The 17,007-nt window shown below is 42.1% G+C and overlaps 1 protein-coding gene across 8 annotated transcripts in view; it reads right to left on the minus strand.

Annotated features, from left to right (window-relative positions):
• The window catches only part of tcf3a (transcription factor 3a), a 40,690-nt gene extending 24,684 nt beyond the window's left edge, over positions 1 to 16,006 (minus strand). For all 8 annotated transcript variants that reach the window (XM_029705626.1, XM_029705625.1, XM_029705627.1 and 5 more), the window contains exons 1-3: positions 15,674 to 16,006; positions 9,834 to 9,928; positions 9,056 to 9,128 (exon numbers count right to left, since the gene is read on the minus strand). In XM_029705626.1, coding sequence (XP_029561486.1) covers positions 9,056 to 9,128; positions 9,834 to 9,887 — 127 coding nt within the window. In that variant the 5' untranslated portion in view covers positions 9,888 to 9,928; positions 15,674 to 16,006. The remainder of the gene's footprint in view (positions 1 to 9,055; positions 9,129 to 9,833; positions 9,929 to 15,673) is intronic.
• Between the last annotated feature and the right edge of the window lie 1,001 nt (positions 16,007 to 17,007).

Genomic DNA, 17,007 nt, shown 5'->3' on the forward strand with positions numbered 1-17,007 from the left:
TGGGATATAAACATTGTGCTGTTATTTTACCTGAAATGCACAATGTCCTCTACACCGACAAAAGGGTAAACAGAGTTTGTGTCTAGTAATCGCTCCTCCTTCAGGCTTCTTCTTTAGACTTCATATGGGGGTTGGCAACCAACTTTAATTTAAGGTGCATTACCACTACCAACTGGACTGGAGTGTGGACCTCAGTTCATCTTTCAATCATCCACGTGGGTATATGCTCCTAAAAACCAATGAGGAGATGGGAAAGGTGGGACTTGCAGTGCGTCAAGCGTCACAAATAGAACCAAGTTCTATTTTAGCTACGCAGACACGTGTGAGCAGTGTGGGTGCAATGATTGAAAAACATGTTAACTCAGCAAAAAAAAGAAACGCCCCTTTTTTAGGAACCTGTCTTTCAAAGATAATTCGTAAAAATCCAAATAACTTCACAGATCTTCATTGTAAAGGGTTTAAAACACTGTTTCCCCTGCTTGTTCAATGAACCATAAACAATTAATGAACATGCACCTGTGGAACGGTCGTTAAGACACTAACAGCTTACAGACAGACGGTCGGCAATTAAGGTCACAGTTATGAAAACTTAGGACACTGAAGAGGCCTTTCTACTGACTCTGAAAAACACCAAATGGAAGATGCGCAGGTTCCCTGCTCATCAGTGTGAAGATGAGGCCTGTTGTAAGGCAGGTCCTCACCAAACATCACCGGCAACAACGTCGCCTATGGGCACAAACCCACCGTCGCTGGACCAGACAGGACTGGCAAAAAGTGCTCTTCTCTGACGAGTCGCGGTTTTGTCTCACCAGGGGTGATGGTCGGATTCGTGTTTATCGTCGAAGGAATGAGTGTTACACCGAGGCCTGTACTCTGGAGCGGGATCGATTTGGAGGTGGAGGGTCCATCATGGTCTGGGGCGGTGTGTCACAGCATCATCTGACTGAGCTTGTTGTCATTGCAGGACATCTCAACGCTGTGCACTACAGGGAAGACATCCTCTTCCCTCATGTGGTACCCTTCCTGCAGGCTCATCCTGACATGACCCTCCAGCACAACAATGCCACCAGCCATACAGTTTGTTCTGTGCGTGATTTCCTGCCAGACAGGAATGTAAGTGTTCTGCCATGGCCAGCAATGAGCCCAGATCTCATTCCTATTGAGCACGTCTGGGACCTGTTGGATCGGCGGGTGAGGGCCATTCCCCCCAGAAATGTCCGGGAACTTGCAGGTGCCTTGGTGGAAGAGTGGGGCAACATCTCACAGCAAGAACTGGCAAATCTGGTGCAGTCCATGAGGAAGAAATGTACTGCAGTACTTAATGCAGCTGGTGGCCACACCAGATACTGACTGTTACTTTTGATTTTGACCCCCCTTTGTTCAAGGACACATTATTCCATTTATGTTAGTCACATGTCTGTGGAACTTGTTCAGTTTATGTCTCAGTTGTTGAATCTTATGTTCATACAAATATTTACATGTTACGTTTGCTGAAAATAAACGCAGTTGACAGTGAGAGGACGTTTCTTTTTTTGCTGAGTTTGTGTGTACAATACATTTATTTTGCAACGGGAGCAGTGTGGTCAACATGTTAGTGTGGCTAAGAGCTGTAGGAAGTTTGAATAATTAACACCAAGCATGAGGCTCCTACAATCATCCGCAAAATTTGTCATTTCTCCCACTTCACTCCTTTACATTTTTCCATGGCAACGCAATAGCAGTTAATATCCCTATCCCCTTACACCCTCTTTGCATGACAACAGACTAAGGGCTACACATTAACAGAAGGGACACAAGTCATGTAGTCCCTGGTCAAATGATTAGCATTGAAAAAGGGGAAAGTAGGGAAAGTGTTTTAAAGATTGGTGAAGCAGCGATTCTCTCCCTCCAACCTCCTCTCTTACCACTACCCAGCATCTCTGGGGGGAAGCTGTGGCTTAATTGTGGGCTGATCTGCATAATAGTGCATATTAATGAGGCTTTGCTCTATGAATATTCATATTTTTTTGTTTTGTTGTCTAATTAAAAAAACAGAGAGGCGGAGGCGAGCGGGTAGGAAGAAGACGATCAGCCATCGAGGAGAATGATGGTCCAGAGTGGAGCGAGCTGCTACATCACCGTGACAACTGATCTATAGGAGAGATGCCAGCGGAATGGCAGATGGAGGAGACGAGGGGCTTGTTGCCTCGACGTGATGTCACTCTCCATGTCAATCAGTAGTGAGGAAATGTACACAGCAGAGACATAGAACAGCACACATAAGGACCAGTCCCTTCCTCTGCTGAAAATGACAAGTGTTTCTCCTAGTCATTTCCCAGGGGGATCGCAAAGGCGCCAGCTGAATGGATAGTTCACCAGGGACCTCACGATATCACCAAACGCAGGTGCCAATACGATATGTATTATGATTCTATATGTAGTGTGATTCAATACTGTGATTTTATTGAAATTTGATGTTCCAAACATATTTCTCACCACATGTCTGCTGCAGAGGGACAAGAGAACCATGAGAAAACCAGTTTTGATCAGTCATTGAAATAAAAGTGCTGAAAACATATTGGCTCCCTGTTTAAAAAGATGAACAACAAGCTATGAATGAAAACACTGAAGTTTTGGTGCAGGTACAGCCAACTAGCACAAAATATTGCGATATTGTCAAAGCAATAAAATCAAATATAATATCCCGATATGCAACTATCAATCCACCCCCCCATCATCCACCCCCCAATCACAAAACATTAACACCTGCTCTTTCCATGTTTGACTGACCAGGTGAATCCAAGTCAAACCTATGATCCCTTATTGATGTCACTTATTAAATCCACTTCAATCAGTGTAGATGAAGGGGGGGGAAACAGGTTAAAGGATTTTTAGGCTTCGAGACAATTGAGACATGGATTGTGTGTGTGTGCCATTCAGAGGTGGAATGGGAAAGACAAAATAATTAAGTGCCTTTGAACGGGGTATGGTAGTAGGTGCCAGGCGCACTGGTTTGTGTCAAGAACAGCAACGCTGCTGGGTTTTTCATGCTCAACAGTTTCCCGTGGGCATCAAGAATGGTCCACAACCCAAAGGACATCCACCAACTTGACAACTGTGGGAAGCATTGGAGTCAACATGGACCAGCATCCCTGTGGAACGCTTGACACCTTGTGGAGTCCATGCCCTGATAAATGGAGGCTGTTCTGAGGGCAAAAGGGGGCGGTGCAACTCAATATTATGAAGGTGTTCCAAATGTTTGGTATTCACCCACATTTAAATGTAATCTACGGACTCAATGATCCAATAATATATATATATTTTTTTTTAACTTTGCGACAGCTTAGCATTTGTATCTTTTGGCATGTGCTAAACAGCTAGCCTAAAATCACCTTCTGACTACTTGTACAGACCACAGTCTAGATATCCACAAGATGCGTTAAACTTGAGGTTAACCATCTCCATAACCCTGTCGAGGGCTGCAAAGACAAACGTTATGAGGACGTCTTGGTCTGGTCTCTGCCTAAACCAGGCCGGACCTCAGATGCCATCTTCACAAGCCACACAATCCACATTCCCCTCAAGTCAACACTATGAATGGGCGCCTAAAATGGAGTCATCTAAAGAATGTGGAAGACTTAGCATAGCCGCTGGGGTAGGAAATGAACACGGTGGGTATCCCTTACTGCTCTTTAGGAAGACTGACAGGTGCAAATGAGGGGAGATCCAGATCTGAACTGACACCATGGGGATAATGGAGAGCTCTGCAGGTACCTAGAACCCCTGGCCCCGGGCTATTCACAGATTCTCCTGGGGAGGGAAGGGTGGACAGGAAGTAAGGAGGGAATGGAGAGGAGAGGGGGTTTGGAATGCATTGAAGGAAGTGCTCTCCTAGACATTCTGGGTTAAGTTGTAAGTAGCATCACAACTCTTATTGCAAGGTATTTTTATGGTTGTCCAGGGATTTGAAATGTATTAAAAAAAAGGTATGGAAGGAAAGTTAATTTGAACCAGGGAGATACAAATATGAAGACTGTTTCACACCACACAAATGACTCACATTGAGAGGGAGAGCGCAAGTGAGCAACTCTGAAGTAAAACATCAAAATAGCTTTCATGCATATTCATTACGAATTCACATTTTTTTATTCCACATTTTCCTTCTAATTAACAGAGCTGCTGATTAGTAGATGAAGGAGAGAATAAGTGACAGACTCGTCGAAGTAAAATCCTCTGTATTGCTCAAACTTCAAATGGCTTCCTCCTACAAGTCGTTACCATGACAGCCTGATATAAGACACTACTACAACAGAGAAAACAGAGCTCCTGTCCACAAATCCCTGGTTTCACACATCCATAGAAATCGTTAGAAGAAAGGACCCCGTATTGAACTCCACATTCTAACTCTATGGACTCATTTAAAGTATGACAAATAAACCAATAATCGTGACAGCGGTTTGTCTACTATGTTGCAGAGCCATTGCTGACTAGAACAACCCTAACATACGTGAGGCAAGGACTTTACACCTTAACCGCTTTTATGGGGTTTGCCGGCGGGGAAACTTGTGTGCATGCGTGCGTGCGTACGTCAGTGAATGTCTCAGATAGCGAGAGGGTTGAGTCAGGACAGACACGTTCACTTTAGCGAGCCTTCCCTTTAAACCCGGGTCTTGCCACCCCTTTAAGAGACTGAGGCTGGTCTATAATTAACACAGGAAGAGATAGTGGAAACGGAGCAGTCAGTCTGAGTCACTGGCTCTGAGGCTACAGGACTAAAACACAGGGAACATGCAGACACATGTACACACTTACTGGTGTACTGTCTGTCTACACTTTCTTCTTTCTCCTGTATGACAGAAATGTGAGTCACCCAGACAAGGCAAAATGACTAATAAGTATTAAGGAGCGCGATTGTGATTTAAGGAATGTCTAGAATGGAAATGCAACAGTATGGTGTGTGATGCGTTTGAAATGATTCATAAGAGCCGGTGTTAAGATGCCGAGAGGACAATATTAAACACCAATTGACATTACAAACTTCAACATGATTAGGCATGCTACTTTCATATTGAAGATATTTTTGAAATCATTGAAGTTAGAAGCTACAAGCATTAGGCTAAATCCTTCAGAAAATGCTGACCTTAGTAGCAGGCTCAACGCAACTGGAACGCCTCTTTATATTCTGGACAATGTATGTTATGTTTAAAGCTCTGTGGTTTGAGCAGTCTGACATAGTATGCCTCTAGACCACACAAGGAATCCAATTCGTATGCAAATCTGATCGAGTTACTAAATGACCAATTCCATTTCCATTCACATGAAGGAAGCTTCCTAAAGAACAGAAAGTTCATGCAAAACACACTCTGCTCTTCTGCATTTAGCCAAAGCCAGGGTTTATAAATACCAGTTCAGATTCTCAGTTTCTGGTTGCCAGTAAATGAAACTTGGTTGGAAGTTAGGTGGCACCTCAAGGGAATCGCACATACCCACCTAATGTCAGAGAGAACCAGGGATGCATGACAACAGCTCCTACGGGTAGAAGTCTGTCCTTGACACAGATCAATGATCAGTTTACCCCTCCCCCAAAACAGACCTTAGACCAGTATCAGGGTAAATTCATCCTAATCCATGAGTCCTTGACAATAAATGGCAGCCATTTTACACCCGACAGGGATGAGCCTGAGCACCAGAGAAAAACAGCCATTTTACACCCGACAGGGATGAGCCTGAGCACCAGAGAAAAACAGCCATTTTACACCCGACAGGGATGAGCCTGAGCACCAGAGAAAAACAGCCATTTTACACCCGACAGGGATGAGCCTGAGCACCAGAGAAATACAGCCATTTTACACCCGACAGGGATGAGCCTGAGCACCAGAGAAAAACAGCCATTTTACACCCGACAGGGATGAGCCTGAGCACCAGAGAAAAACAGCCATTTTACACCCGACAGGGATGAGCCTGAGCACCAGAGAAATACAGCCATTTTACACCCGACAGGGATGAGCCTGAGCACCAGAGAAAAACAGCCATTTTACACCCGACAGGGATGAGCCTGAGCACCAGAGAAAAACAGCCATTTTACACCCGACAGGGATGAGCCTGAGCACTAGAGAAAAACAGCCATTTTACACCCGACAGGGATGAGCCTGAGCACCAGAGAAAAACAGCCATTTTACACCCGACAGGGATGAGCCTGAGCACCAGAGAAAAACAGCCATTTTACACCCGACAGGGATGAGCCTGAGCACCAGAGAAAAACAGCCATTTTACACCCGACAGGGATGAGCCTGAGCACCAGAGAAAAACAGCCATTTTACACCCGACAGGGATGAGCCTGAGCACCAGAGAAAAACAGCCATTTTACACCCGACAGGGATGAGCCTGAGCACCAGAGAAAAACAGCTCATCTAAATCAAAATCTATATAAAAAGGCAAAGCAGAGAAGATACTAACTAAATGGTACCAAGGAGAAGGTATGGCAGAGAGATCCAGAACCTTCCCTCAGAAAGCCTCATCATTCTCATTGTGAAAATATGGGTGGGGTGAGGGGGGCTGGGGGGTTCCTGGGTGAAATCATACACTGGGCCACATATGTTGCCTGCCTATCCAGTTCTCTCTCAGCGGCCAAGACCCTTTGTCTGGGCCTCTAATGAGCATTGTGGAGACCTGGGCTGAGGGCTGCAAAACAATGCCAGGAGCAGCCGTTGGATTGAGAACAGTAAGGACCTTTTGTAAACGTTCACCTTTTGTTGCTACAAAAGAAGATCTAAGTGGCACTCAAGCTGTAGTTTGGGTCCCTGGCCTCAACCCTGCCCGTCCTTTTCATCTTAGTTCTGCTACTTCAATATCCTGTTTCTTTTCAGTTAGGAGCAGAAAGGACCTACAGCAACGGTTCAGAGGAGAGCGAATGAAGGTGGAGGAGAGGATGAGGGCAAGTGATTGGGCGAAAGAGGGTTGAAGGTGGTTTGAGACCGAGAGAGGACAGTAGTTGGATGTGGAGCATGGTTCTTGTGTTGATCTTTGGATGGTTGTCAACAAGAGGAGATGGGGCCTATCGAGGGATGGTGGTTGATTGGAGGTGAGGAGGAGCAAAGAAACACAGAAATAGTTTTTCTTCCACAGGGTGAGAGGTGGGGGGAGAATAGGGTCATTTCCCATCACCCCTCCGGTCTTTACACCCTCAGTAGAGCATGATGGAGAGGCGGCAGCTGAGAAGGTGAGGGAGGGGACACCTGGAAGGGGGTGGCTGGGTCAGTCTGTTTTAACTAGCTTCTTTCCCTCATTAACTTTCCTTTATGATCAATGATCTAGCAGGACAAGACAGGTGGAAGCAATATGGTGGAATGCTATCCAATCCTTTGAACCCTCACTGGTAATGAAGGACAACATGCCATTTTAGCATATTTGGAGTATTGATACAGCTACTGGGATTTGACTCCAGACAGCACTCCCCACGAGGGCAGTAAGAGGGGCAGTAGGGGGGGATGGAGGGGTCAGAGGTGGGACAGTGAGAGGGTTCTAGGAAGGAATAAGAGAAAGTGTAGTTAGGCCTGTAATAGCCCATCACTGTCAAGCTGTTCCTTTAATAACCCTCAAATCAATTTCCGCAGCCCCACAGAAATCAAATTAGCATAATTAAAATCCCCATAAAAAAATCAGTTTAAGATAGATATGCAGAGGGTTTGTTGTTGCATGGGCTAAGTCCCAATCCACCAAATCCACCGCTATCGGCCTTCCGCATCTTTGGTGAAAGAGCTACAGCGGTGTTTGTCAGACCACGAGACATCACGGAAATCGTCTTCTCACAAAAACATCTACAGCGTCAAACGGTTTGGCCTACAAACTATTATGACCCCTTTATGGATTGGTGAAACTCTCACGAACAGCACCTCTGAAAGTGTTCACATTTTGTTGCGTGACAGCCTTAACATTTATTAAATTGAGACTGTCACCGATCTACACATTATACCCCATAGTGTCAAAGTGGATTAAAAAATAATAATCATAAAAAATGTAAACATGATGTCCTGAATCAAAAACTATTCAAGCCCTTTGTTATGGCCAGCCTTAATAAATTCAGGAGTAAACATTTGCTTAACAAGTCAAATTAACTGCATGGACTCACTCGGTGTACAATGGTGTTTAACATGATTTGAATGACTACCCCATATCCCTCTGTACCCCACACATATCTGTAATGTCCCTCAGTAGTGTATTTCAATAACCAACCAAATACAACTAAATGTAGGTCAATCGCTCAGCCCTACTGTCTAGCAATGATCAACAACCAACTTGACAGAGCTTGAAGAATTTTTCAAAGAATATTGTGCAATCCAGGTGTGCAAAGCTCTTAGAGATTTACCCAGAAAGACTGACGGCTGTAGTCGCTGAAAAAGGTGATTCTAACATGTATTGACTCAGGAGGTTGAATAATCAAGATAACATTTATTTTTCATATGTTAGAATTTTTCTTCTACTTTGACAGTGTATTGTGTAGATCATTGACACACAAAAAAAGAACAAAGACAATTCAATCCATTTCTCACCTTGTAACAACAAATGAGAAAAAAGCCAAGGGGTTTGAATACTTTCTGAAGGCATTGTACATGTTGGTTGTTTTGCTCTGCGACCCCCACAAGCATCATGTGACTCATCTGAAGTCGGTACCGCCAATCTGCTAACTTCTGTCTGAACGGTTTGGCGAACAAACTATTATGACCCCTGTATGGAAAGGTGAGTCTCTCACAAACATGTCGGTTGTTCTGCTCTAGAACGCCCACACGCCTCAGCTGAAGGTAGCTCGCTACCAGTTAAAAAAACAAATTAATTACTTACAGATAAGTAGAGGAAACGTAGACGTTGACCAATTTTGATCATATTGGTTACATATGAAGAACATCCCAGTTATAACGCTGTTGTACGATCACCGAGGTCACCTGAAGACCATTTTGACTGAAATGATTAAATGCTTGTACCACCCCTAGGCTTTATAAACATTTTAAAAAATGGGAGCCGCAAACCGTCACTGGATATTGACTTTATTTTTGAATTAAAAGCAAAGGGCTAGTCTTACCAGTGCCTCCGAACTGGCTGCTGGCTAGAGTGGTGGGCCTGTTCTTCCCATTCAACACCGGCGGTGCAAACATCTGAAACGTAGACAGACACAGGGTCAAAAACATTAAACCAGAGATGGGGTCAAAAAAAAACGTACATGTTTTGTCACACCTGTGGTATACGGTCTGATATACCATGGCTTTCAGCATTCAGGACTCTAACCACCCAGTTTATAATAACTGTTATATTACACCTCTGATGTTACATTGTTTGATGCTAGGTGCCTATTTAACCTATCCGATAGAAGGATTTAGTCATTCTCAGTTACAACAAACTCCAGCAGCTGTCAACTGTGGGAAGCAATCTAAACATGCCAAGCTTGGGCTGACTCATTGATGCGAGTGACTCACAACAACTGCCCAATGACAACACAGACTGATTGATACCATGCTATTCTTCCATTTATGTACCAATCCATTATCTCAAATAATACAACAAAGCCCATGCACTCAAGTGCTCCACAACTTTCCTTTGTTATAGTAACAAGACAACATTTTGATTCAAACGGATCTTTGGCATGTCTATCTTGATGTGTGTAGAGAAACACGGTCTTGTTAATACAATAAAAAACATAGGTTGAAGCAATTCAGTTTTGCTGCCCATCCCTTCATAAGAGATGACATATATTTGAACAACCTATTACTTTATTGAAGGAAGTGTTCTGAACAAAGATTGTAGCATTATGGTCTAAGATACTCAAAGATATTGTAGGGCTGTTGACAGCCAAGATCTCTTACCGCGCTGAAATCCAGCAGGTCGCTGAGCTCCTTGTCTGTCCCCACTGTAGCCATTCTCTGCTGCTGTTCCTTAGGTCCTCAGTCTCAGCAACTGACTAGGGAGAGGGGAGAGGGCTGTCATTTTGTGGGATAAGTCTGGATTAAGGTACAAATAGTTAAATGGACAGAAGACAAGAATCACAGTGTGACAAAAGTGTGAAGTCAAATCCTACTCGATTGATTCCTGTGTAAAGGTACATGTTCTGCTACATGATTCAAATCCACCAAAAAAAGTTGCGTATACTGACATCAATATTCCTCTTTACTAACAATTATCTTGACTGCAACCACTCGTTTTACTGTGTGGTTGGTTAGACCTCTATTTGAAATGGATACACCACATTACAATGTCCCTTGGCAGAACATTACTTCACATTTGGGAGCGCATGTAGGAGGTGTTTGGTGATAAGAGACCTTGTCTGAGACCTGAAGACTCAAGTTTGCTCCTTGAGCAAACAAGGGGCTCCCATAAACAGGCTTTAGCCCAGTGGGCTAAAACGGTCTTTACGCGAAGGTGCATCTGGTCTGTTTGATACCCAGTCGGTAACTCATTACGTCATGATGGAAATATCATCAGCATTGAGTCATCGTGATGTCACACACATCCTTCAATGGTCACAAAGGGGATAGCATGGCACAGACATAGCATTTACATTTTAGTCATTTAGCAGACTCTTATCCAGAGCAACTTACAGTTAGTGCATTCATCTTAAGATAGCTAGGTGGGACAACCACCTAGCTATCTAGCCTGCTAGTTATTTCACTGCTACCAGAGTTATCCTCCCGTTATTGAATTAGATGCTGTAAATATTTCCCATTCATTTAAGATTGTGGCCTGCAGATTTGTGCTACATAGCTCAATCTATAAAACAGGAATCCCTTTTGAGGTACAGAAACTACTGACAAACTTACACTCTGAGATGAACTACTACAGCATTGCTTCAATCATTGGGTAATACAGGTTGAGAGCCTTAATCAAATCTAGTGTTACATGAATTCTGAGTTCTCCCTGTCCTAGCCCACATCAGACACACTGAGTGGAGTATAACTTCTGATTACACCACAATGCCAATACTCGACTTTGTCCTCCATGCTGGCTGCCTTGGCAACCTCAGAAACTAACCTGTTGGAAGAGAATTTCTCACCAACAAGACAGCATCAAAGGCTATTACATACGGTATGAAATGTCACACCAGTAACCCCAGATACTTAGGGAAAAAACAAACCTAGTTATTTTCTGTTTCACAACCTTTTCTTGTTTGTACCTGATGAACACAACACAACAGTGCCTTTCTCATAAACTTCAGACAGAGTTTCCAAGGTACATGTGACAAGACATCAATGTAGAGATCAAAAACTATGATTTGGGGGATTTATACAACTAATCCAAAGATTGACATATCTGACATGTATCTAATAGAACAATTGAGAAATAATTAATCAGTTGGCATGTCCATGACATCTTGAGGTGGCAGGTAGCCTAGTGGTTAGAGTGTTGGACTAGTAACCGAAAGGTTGCAAGTTCAAATCCCCGAGCTGACAAGGGGCCTCTGAACAGGCAGTTAACCCACTGTTCCTAGGCCGTCATTGAAAATAAGAATTTGTTCTTAACTGACTTGCCTAGTTAAATAAAGTTAAAATAAAAAATAAATAAAGATCTTGGCCTTACCTCCTTTACCTGCAAGTTCTACAAAGCAAACATTGGTGTCATATGACTGCTTTCTCTCTCTGTAATATGAGTTGTATTTTGATTTAAATAACAATTTTCTGAATATTGAAAAATAAACATGAATATTGAAAACACAATTTTTGATTTGGCACATTTTGCAATGTATTGCTTTACATAATATACTCTACGGGCATATCAAAGTTCCAGAGTGGGATCTCTGATACTTTTAGCATTATGATCCAGTTTGTAAGCATTACCAACAGAGTGAATGTGAAAATGGATTCAAAATGGTGGCCCTCAGCTGGTGATTTGCAGGATGTGGAATGATGCAGGTAAAAGGAGGGCTGTGATGGGTTACATTGCCTACTATGCCAATTTTTCTGTATAAAATGGGCAGTTACTTAAACTGGCAGAGATCTCACTCTGGAACTTTGATATGCCTGTAGTAGAGTATATTATATTCAACAATATAGAGAAAAATCTACCAAATAAACCAGTTTTTTTTCTTTCTATATGCATATTTATATTTGTCCATATTCATAAATGAATGTAAGAAAATTCTTGAAATCAATATACGACTCATATTTCAGAGCAAGTGGAGCAAAGTGTCATACGACACCAATTTGTGCCTTGTAGCACTTATAGATGAACCATTATGGAGTCTTAAAGGAGGCCTGGGAAAGGTCAAAATGTAACGACCTCCTGAGACCCTGCTATCCATCTCTTATGGGATGTGTTTTTGGTCCGTATCTCTAAGGCCATACATGCCGCTGCGTTAGGTCCTGTTGTACCTTTGAGAGGACATTCTGGGCTTTTAATATAATAATAAACGCCATTTAGCGGAGAGTGACTTAGTCATGCATGAATTTTTACTTAGCCTATGGGTAGTCCCAGGGGATCGAACCTACTATCCTGATGTTACAAACGTCATGCTCTACCAACTGAGCTACAGAGGACTACAATATAACCCTGATAAAACAAATTATCTGGTCCTTCAAAATGGCTACCATCCCAATTGGCACATTTTATGTAAGTGTGTATAATTGTGTAATTATATTTTTTGTGAGTTTGATATTGAAATTGTTTCTAATAAGTAAATATCTCAGGAACAGTTTGTTGAGAGCAGTGTAATATTTTTTTATATTAAATAAGAGCTTGTTAATACATGTCCTCTGTAGTGGACATTAGGATGTGGCCAACAGGTTTAAAAAAATAATATAATTAAACCTACTGTCCCCATTTAGTTAAATGTTAGAAGTATCATATTTACTATTAGAGTCCTAATGGCCACTGCTCTTCTTTTGTCGTGGTTTGGTGAGGATTCACCCTGTAGTAACTTAAGGTTTAGGCTACCAAATCTGTGTTACATAATCAACCTACACCATCATCGAAGTTATGAACAGCTCAGGCGTTGACAAGCACTGGGTTCTGGTTGTGTGTGAATGGATTGATAGATTTCAGACATATCAATAGAGCAAGAATGAGTGACCAATGTGTGCCTTCCCTCATGCAGGCAGCAACTCATGGCCAAGGGCCAACACACAGTGAGGTGCAAAGAACATGAGGGGCCACATACAAAACTCAGTTTGGGCTCCTTATAAAATGTTTAACTAGTGGCTGTGGGCAATGTTATCACAAATAGGGTATAAGTACCCTACTAGGGACAGATCGAAATGTACTGGGGGGAGAGGTGGTCCAAAATAGGTGAGGGTAGTGTATTTTTCCCCTGGTTTACATTCACTCTTCAGCTCATATAATACAGCGGACACCTAAGCATGCAATGTCCTGATACATTTACTACTCAAATCTCTGACAGCTGAAATGTGAAGTGAACAATTATTGTTTTAGGTAAGTAGGCTATAAATCAAATGCTACACATTGAAATACAAGTAATAGTGTTTTTGTAAATGTGTTATAGGCTGTTAAGGACACAATGTGGCTCATTTGGCCAATATCCCTTGTTTATTGATGGTGCTGGCTGTGCCAGGTCAGAACTGAACGCATACGGATGTCTGGTACAGTTTGCAAAATGTCCAGTAAATTAAAATCTTCCTCATCTTGCTGTCCGGTGCCAAATTTTCTATAACGGCACATTGTTTTTATGAAGAATCTGTCGCCAATTGGATGGAAACCTAGCTAGTGCACTAGTCCAGTGTCACTTTGATTATGCCTGCACATCATGGTTCACCAGCAGCCCCAAGCATCTAAACAATAAGATACCAGCCAAACAAGCTTTTAAACTCCCCCCTCATACTCATTTGGAGGTTGAGCATTATTATTTTTTTTTATCCATCTCTCTAATTGTATTCATGTAAAAAATAATAATTGGGACCACAATGAAAATAAGTGTGACTTTATTGTGCAATGCCGGTCACTTGAAAATCTTTCAAATCAATCCAAACTGTGCAGTGGCCAATTGATGAATGGAAAGAGAGTTACAAACCGCCAAAAAGTTGAATGACATTCGGAGATTGTCAAGCCAAGTCTTCTATACTGGGTAAGCCTACAAGGTAGGGATGGATGTATTTTCTGTTTGGTCGAGATTGTGTCAATCTATTTATTGGGATGTTGAAAAACCAAACCACAATATTGAAGCGCCCGATGTCTGTATGCTTTGTTTATTGGTTGTGTGGTGCATTGGCACAGAAACCTGTTGGCGGAAAATATAATTAGAAATATTGCATCAAAATATTGATAATCTGAATTCCCCATAGCTGATCATTTTCTACAGCCTGCTCTGATCGTAGTTTAATGAAACAGGCAGGGAGAGAGCTCTTCTGTGGACCCCCAACCTTCTGGCCCGTAACCCTGCTTGGCATCGACTTCGACCACTTTTGGTTGTTAACATTATTTTGAGTTAATGCTATTGGGGGGGGGGGGGGGGGGGGGGGGGTCAATTTCGCTGTACAAAGGGGACAGTAATGTGAAAATATTTTTTACACTGGGAGGAAGAAAAAAAATATGTATTACACCTTGAGTTGGACCAGCCCTTCCTCACCAGTAAATGTCGATCTGCCCCTTAGAATAACAATCATTATGTTTTTAAGGGACATTACTATAGTATATGGAGCACACAGAAGCATGCATTTCTATTGAAGATTAATGTATTATGATCTTGTTGATTGGTTCAGAAAGTCAAGTTGCAACAGACTTAACAGTTGCCTGAGATTTCTCTGGATGTCCCTTTCCCAAATCATCTGGCCTCTCCTTCGGGGAATGTAAATAGTTTTTGCGGATTGTGACGGAATCCCCAGAGTGCAGGTTTTACCATAACAACGAACGCGTTATGTCAACACAGACTATTTGGTCAAATTATTGTTAAATTCGTGCTTTTTAGACTGGTGAGAAACCGGTTTTTAAGTAGCTTTCGAATACACTTAAAACAAAGAGTCATGCCCTGGAAAAGTTTGTGATGAAGGCTAGAACAAAGGAGTAAGCGTCGCTCACTTTGGGTATCAAATTCAACGGACCTATGATGAAAAAACGTAGTAAGAATTTCAGAACCGAGCGTAAAATATTTTCACATATGTGATTATTATTTTTTTTTTTTATTGTACAAGGGGTTCAGCACGGGGGGGGGATTTCCTGCCAAATGCGAAATAAACAGTGGAAAAATATTGAGCACATAACTGGGTATTGAGAGAAATTTGAACATTTACTTCATAATACACATAAGACGTACAACATTAAACAACCTATTTGACCCATACATTTGAGACAAGCGTGCATTTCTGGGCGCAACTTTCCTCTGCACCACGAAGTTTCTCTAAATATTTAACAAAAGTTTTGAACCTTCTAAAAAATTATGTGGCTTGTTATTCAATAAAATATTAATACAGACGTGGCAATAGTATCACTGCGAGAATTCTGCCGTTCGAACGGGCATGTTAGGTTACTTTTAAACTTTACAATGTTGCGCAAAGTGAACAAAGAAGTATTTTCCCACAAGGCTGTAAGTACTGCCCAACTGCTGCACGCTCGCTCCCATTGCTCAGGCCGGACAAAAACTCAACACCCCGCTTTCTCCGCCCGTGCTACTCACACAACACTATTATTTGCTAAAGTTGCTCAATGCCCCTGCAAAACCATAATATAATTCACAAATGTACAGCGTGTGATGAGGTATATTTACCTTTCAGTAACCTCTATTCAATTATGTGGCATCCAACGGGAAAAAATGAACGCTTGGAGTAGAGAGAAAAACATAAAGTTGGGGATAGATTCCCTCTCCGTACTCCGGACTGTAGACGAACACCGAACGACGATATCGTGTGTTCTACCAAACCCTTGGTTCGTTATACAGTCCACGTCACGAAAATGAAACAATGTTTGCAAATAGATTCATAACTCTTGTGATATATCATGCGATTATTTTAGTTGCTACAATTGTAACCATTTCATCTTCCGAGTAGACATTTTAACAGCCTCCACATTGTCGGTTCCAAAAGAGTATCCCTCCGCGGCGTACGAGAACGTTAAATGACCAGCGGTGTCCTATTTCAAACGCCCTACAACCAGACACACATTTTTGATAACCATCCTGTAACAATTTTATATGGAGATCAACTCAAATACTGTACAGCATCAGTGTAATTGTCGTTGCATTAATATGTCTTTTTTTTAAATCGCAAGCCATGAGAACTACGTTGATTTGCGGAAGGAGACCTCGGAAAACTGAAGAGTGACAGACCAGAAACAGTGCGAGATGGAATGATAATAGGCTACCGCAGACGCACAACCAATGGTATGCCACGAAAATCTGATTGACAGCAAGAAGGTCCAAATATATATCGAGAGTATTCGTTGGACCTGCCTCCAATGTTACCCCATCAAGTATCAGCCAAGGACAGCGTTTGATTAATGTTTTTAACAGCAACAACGGTGCATAAATGGATGATGCAGTTATTGATGAAGACTATTATTCAACTTGAAAACTATTGCAAAATATGCATCCTCATATTAGGTACAACAACAAGCAACACATATATATTTCTACAGGGCTTATACAATTCAGCCGAAGAATTCTGTAAAAAAAAACAATTATAACATAAACCTTAGGTAATGTTCTGTTCAGATTAGTAGTCTCCTAATTAATTGAATCTATTATAGGCATAGTTTGATGTACAAACCTATCCTATACTTTAGTGAAATATTATTGTGGAGGTAGGGACATAACATCTATGATATAAGATTACATGGATACAGATTGTCAACATTTAATTAACAATCATAATCTAGCCTACCGGTATTCTTATTTTCTTTTGCACACAATTATTTGAGGAGGCAGATCAGGGTTAGGATTGCTGCTTTTCTTGTGTGTGTGTGTGTGTGTGTGTGTGTGTGTGTGTGTGTGTGTGTGTGTGTGTGTGCGCGTGTGCGTGTGTGCGTGTGTGAGCGTGTGTGTGTGTGCGTGTGTGAGCGTGTGTGTGTGCGTGTGCGTGCGTGTCACTGAAAGCAGCGGTCGAC

The sequence above is a fragment of the Salmo trutta genome, chromosome 21 (assembly GCF_901001165.1).
Source record: "Salmo trutta chromosome 21, fSalTru1.1, whole genome shotgun sequence".
Lineage (NCBI taxonomy): Eukaryota > Metazoa > Chordata > Actinopteri > Salmoniformes > Salmonidae > Salmo > Salmo trutta.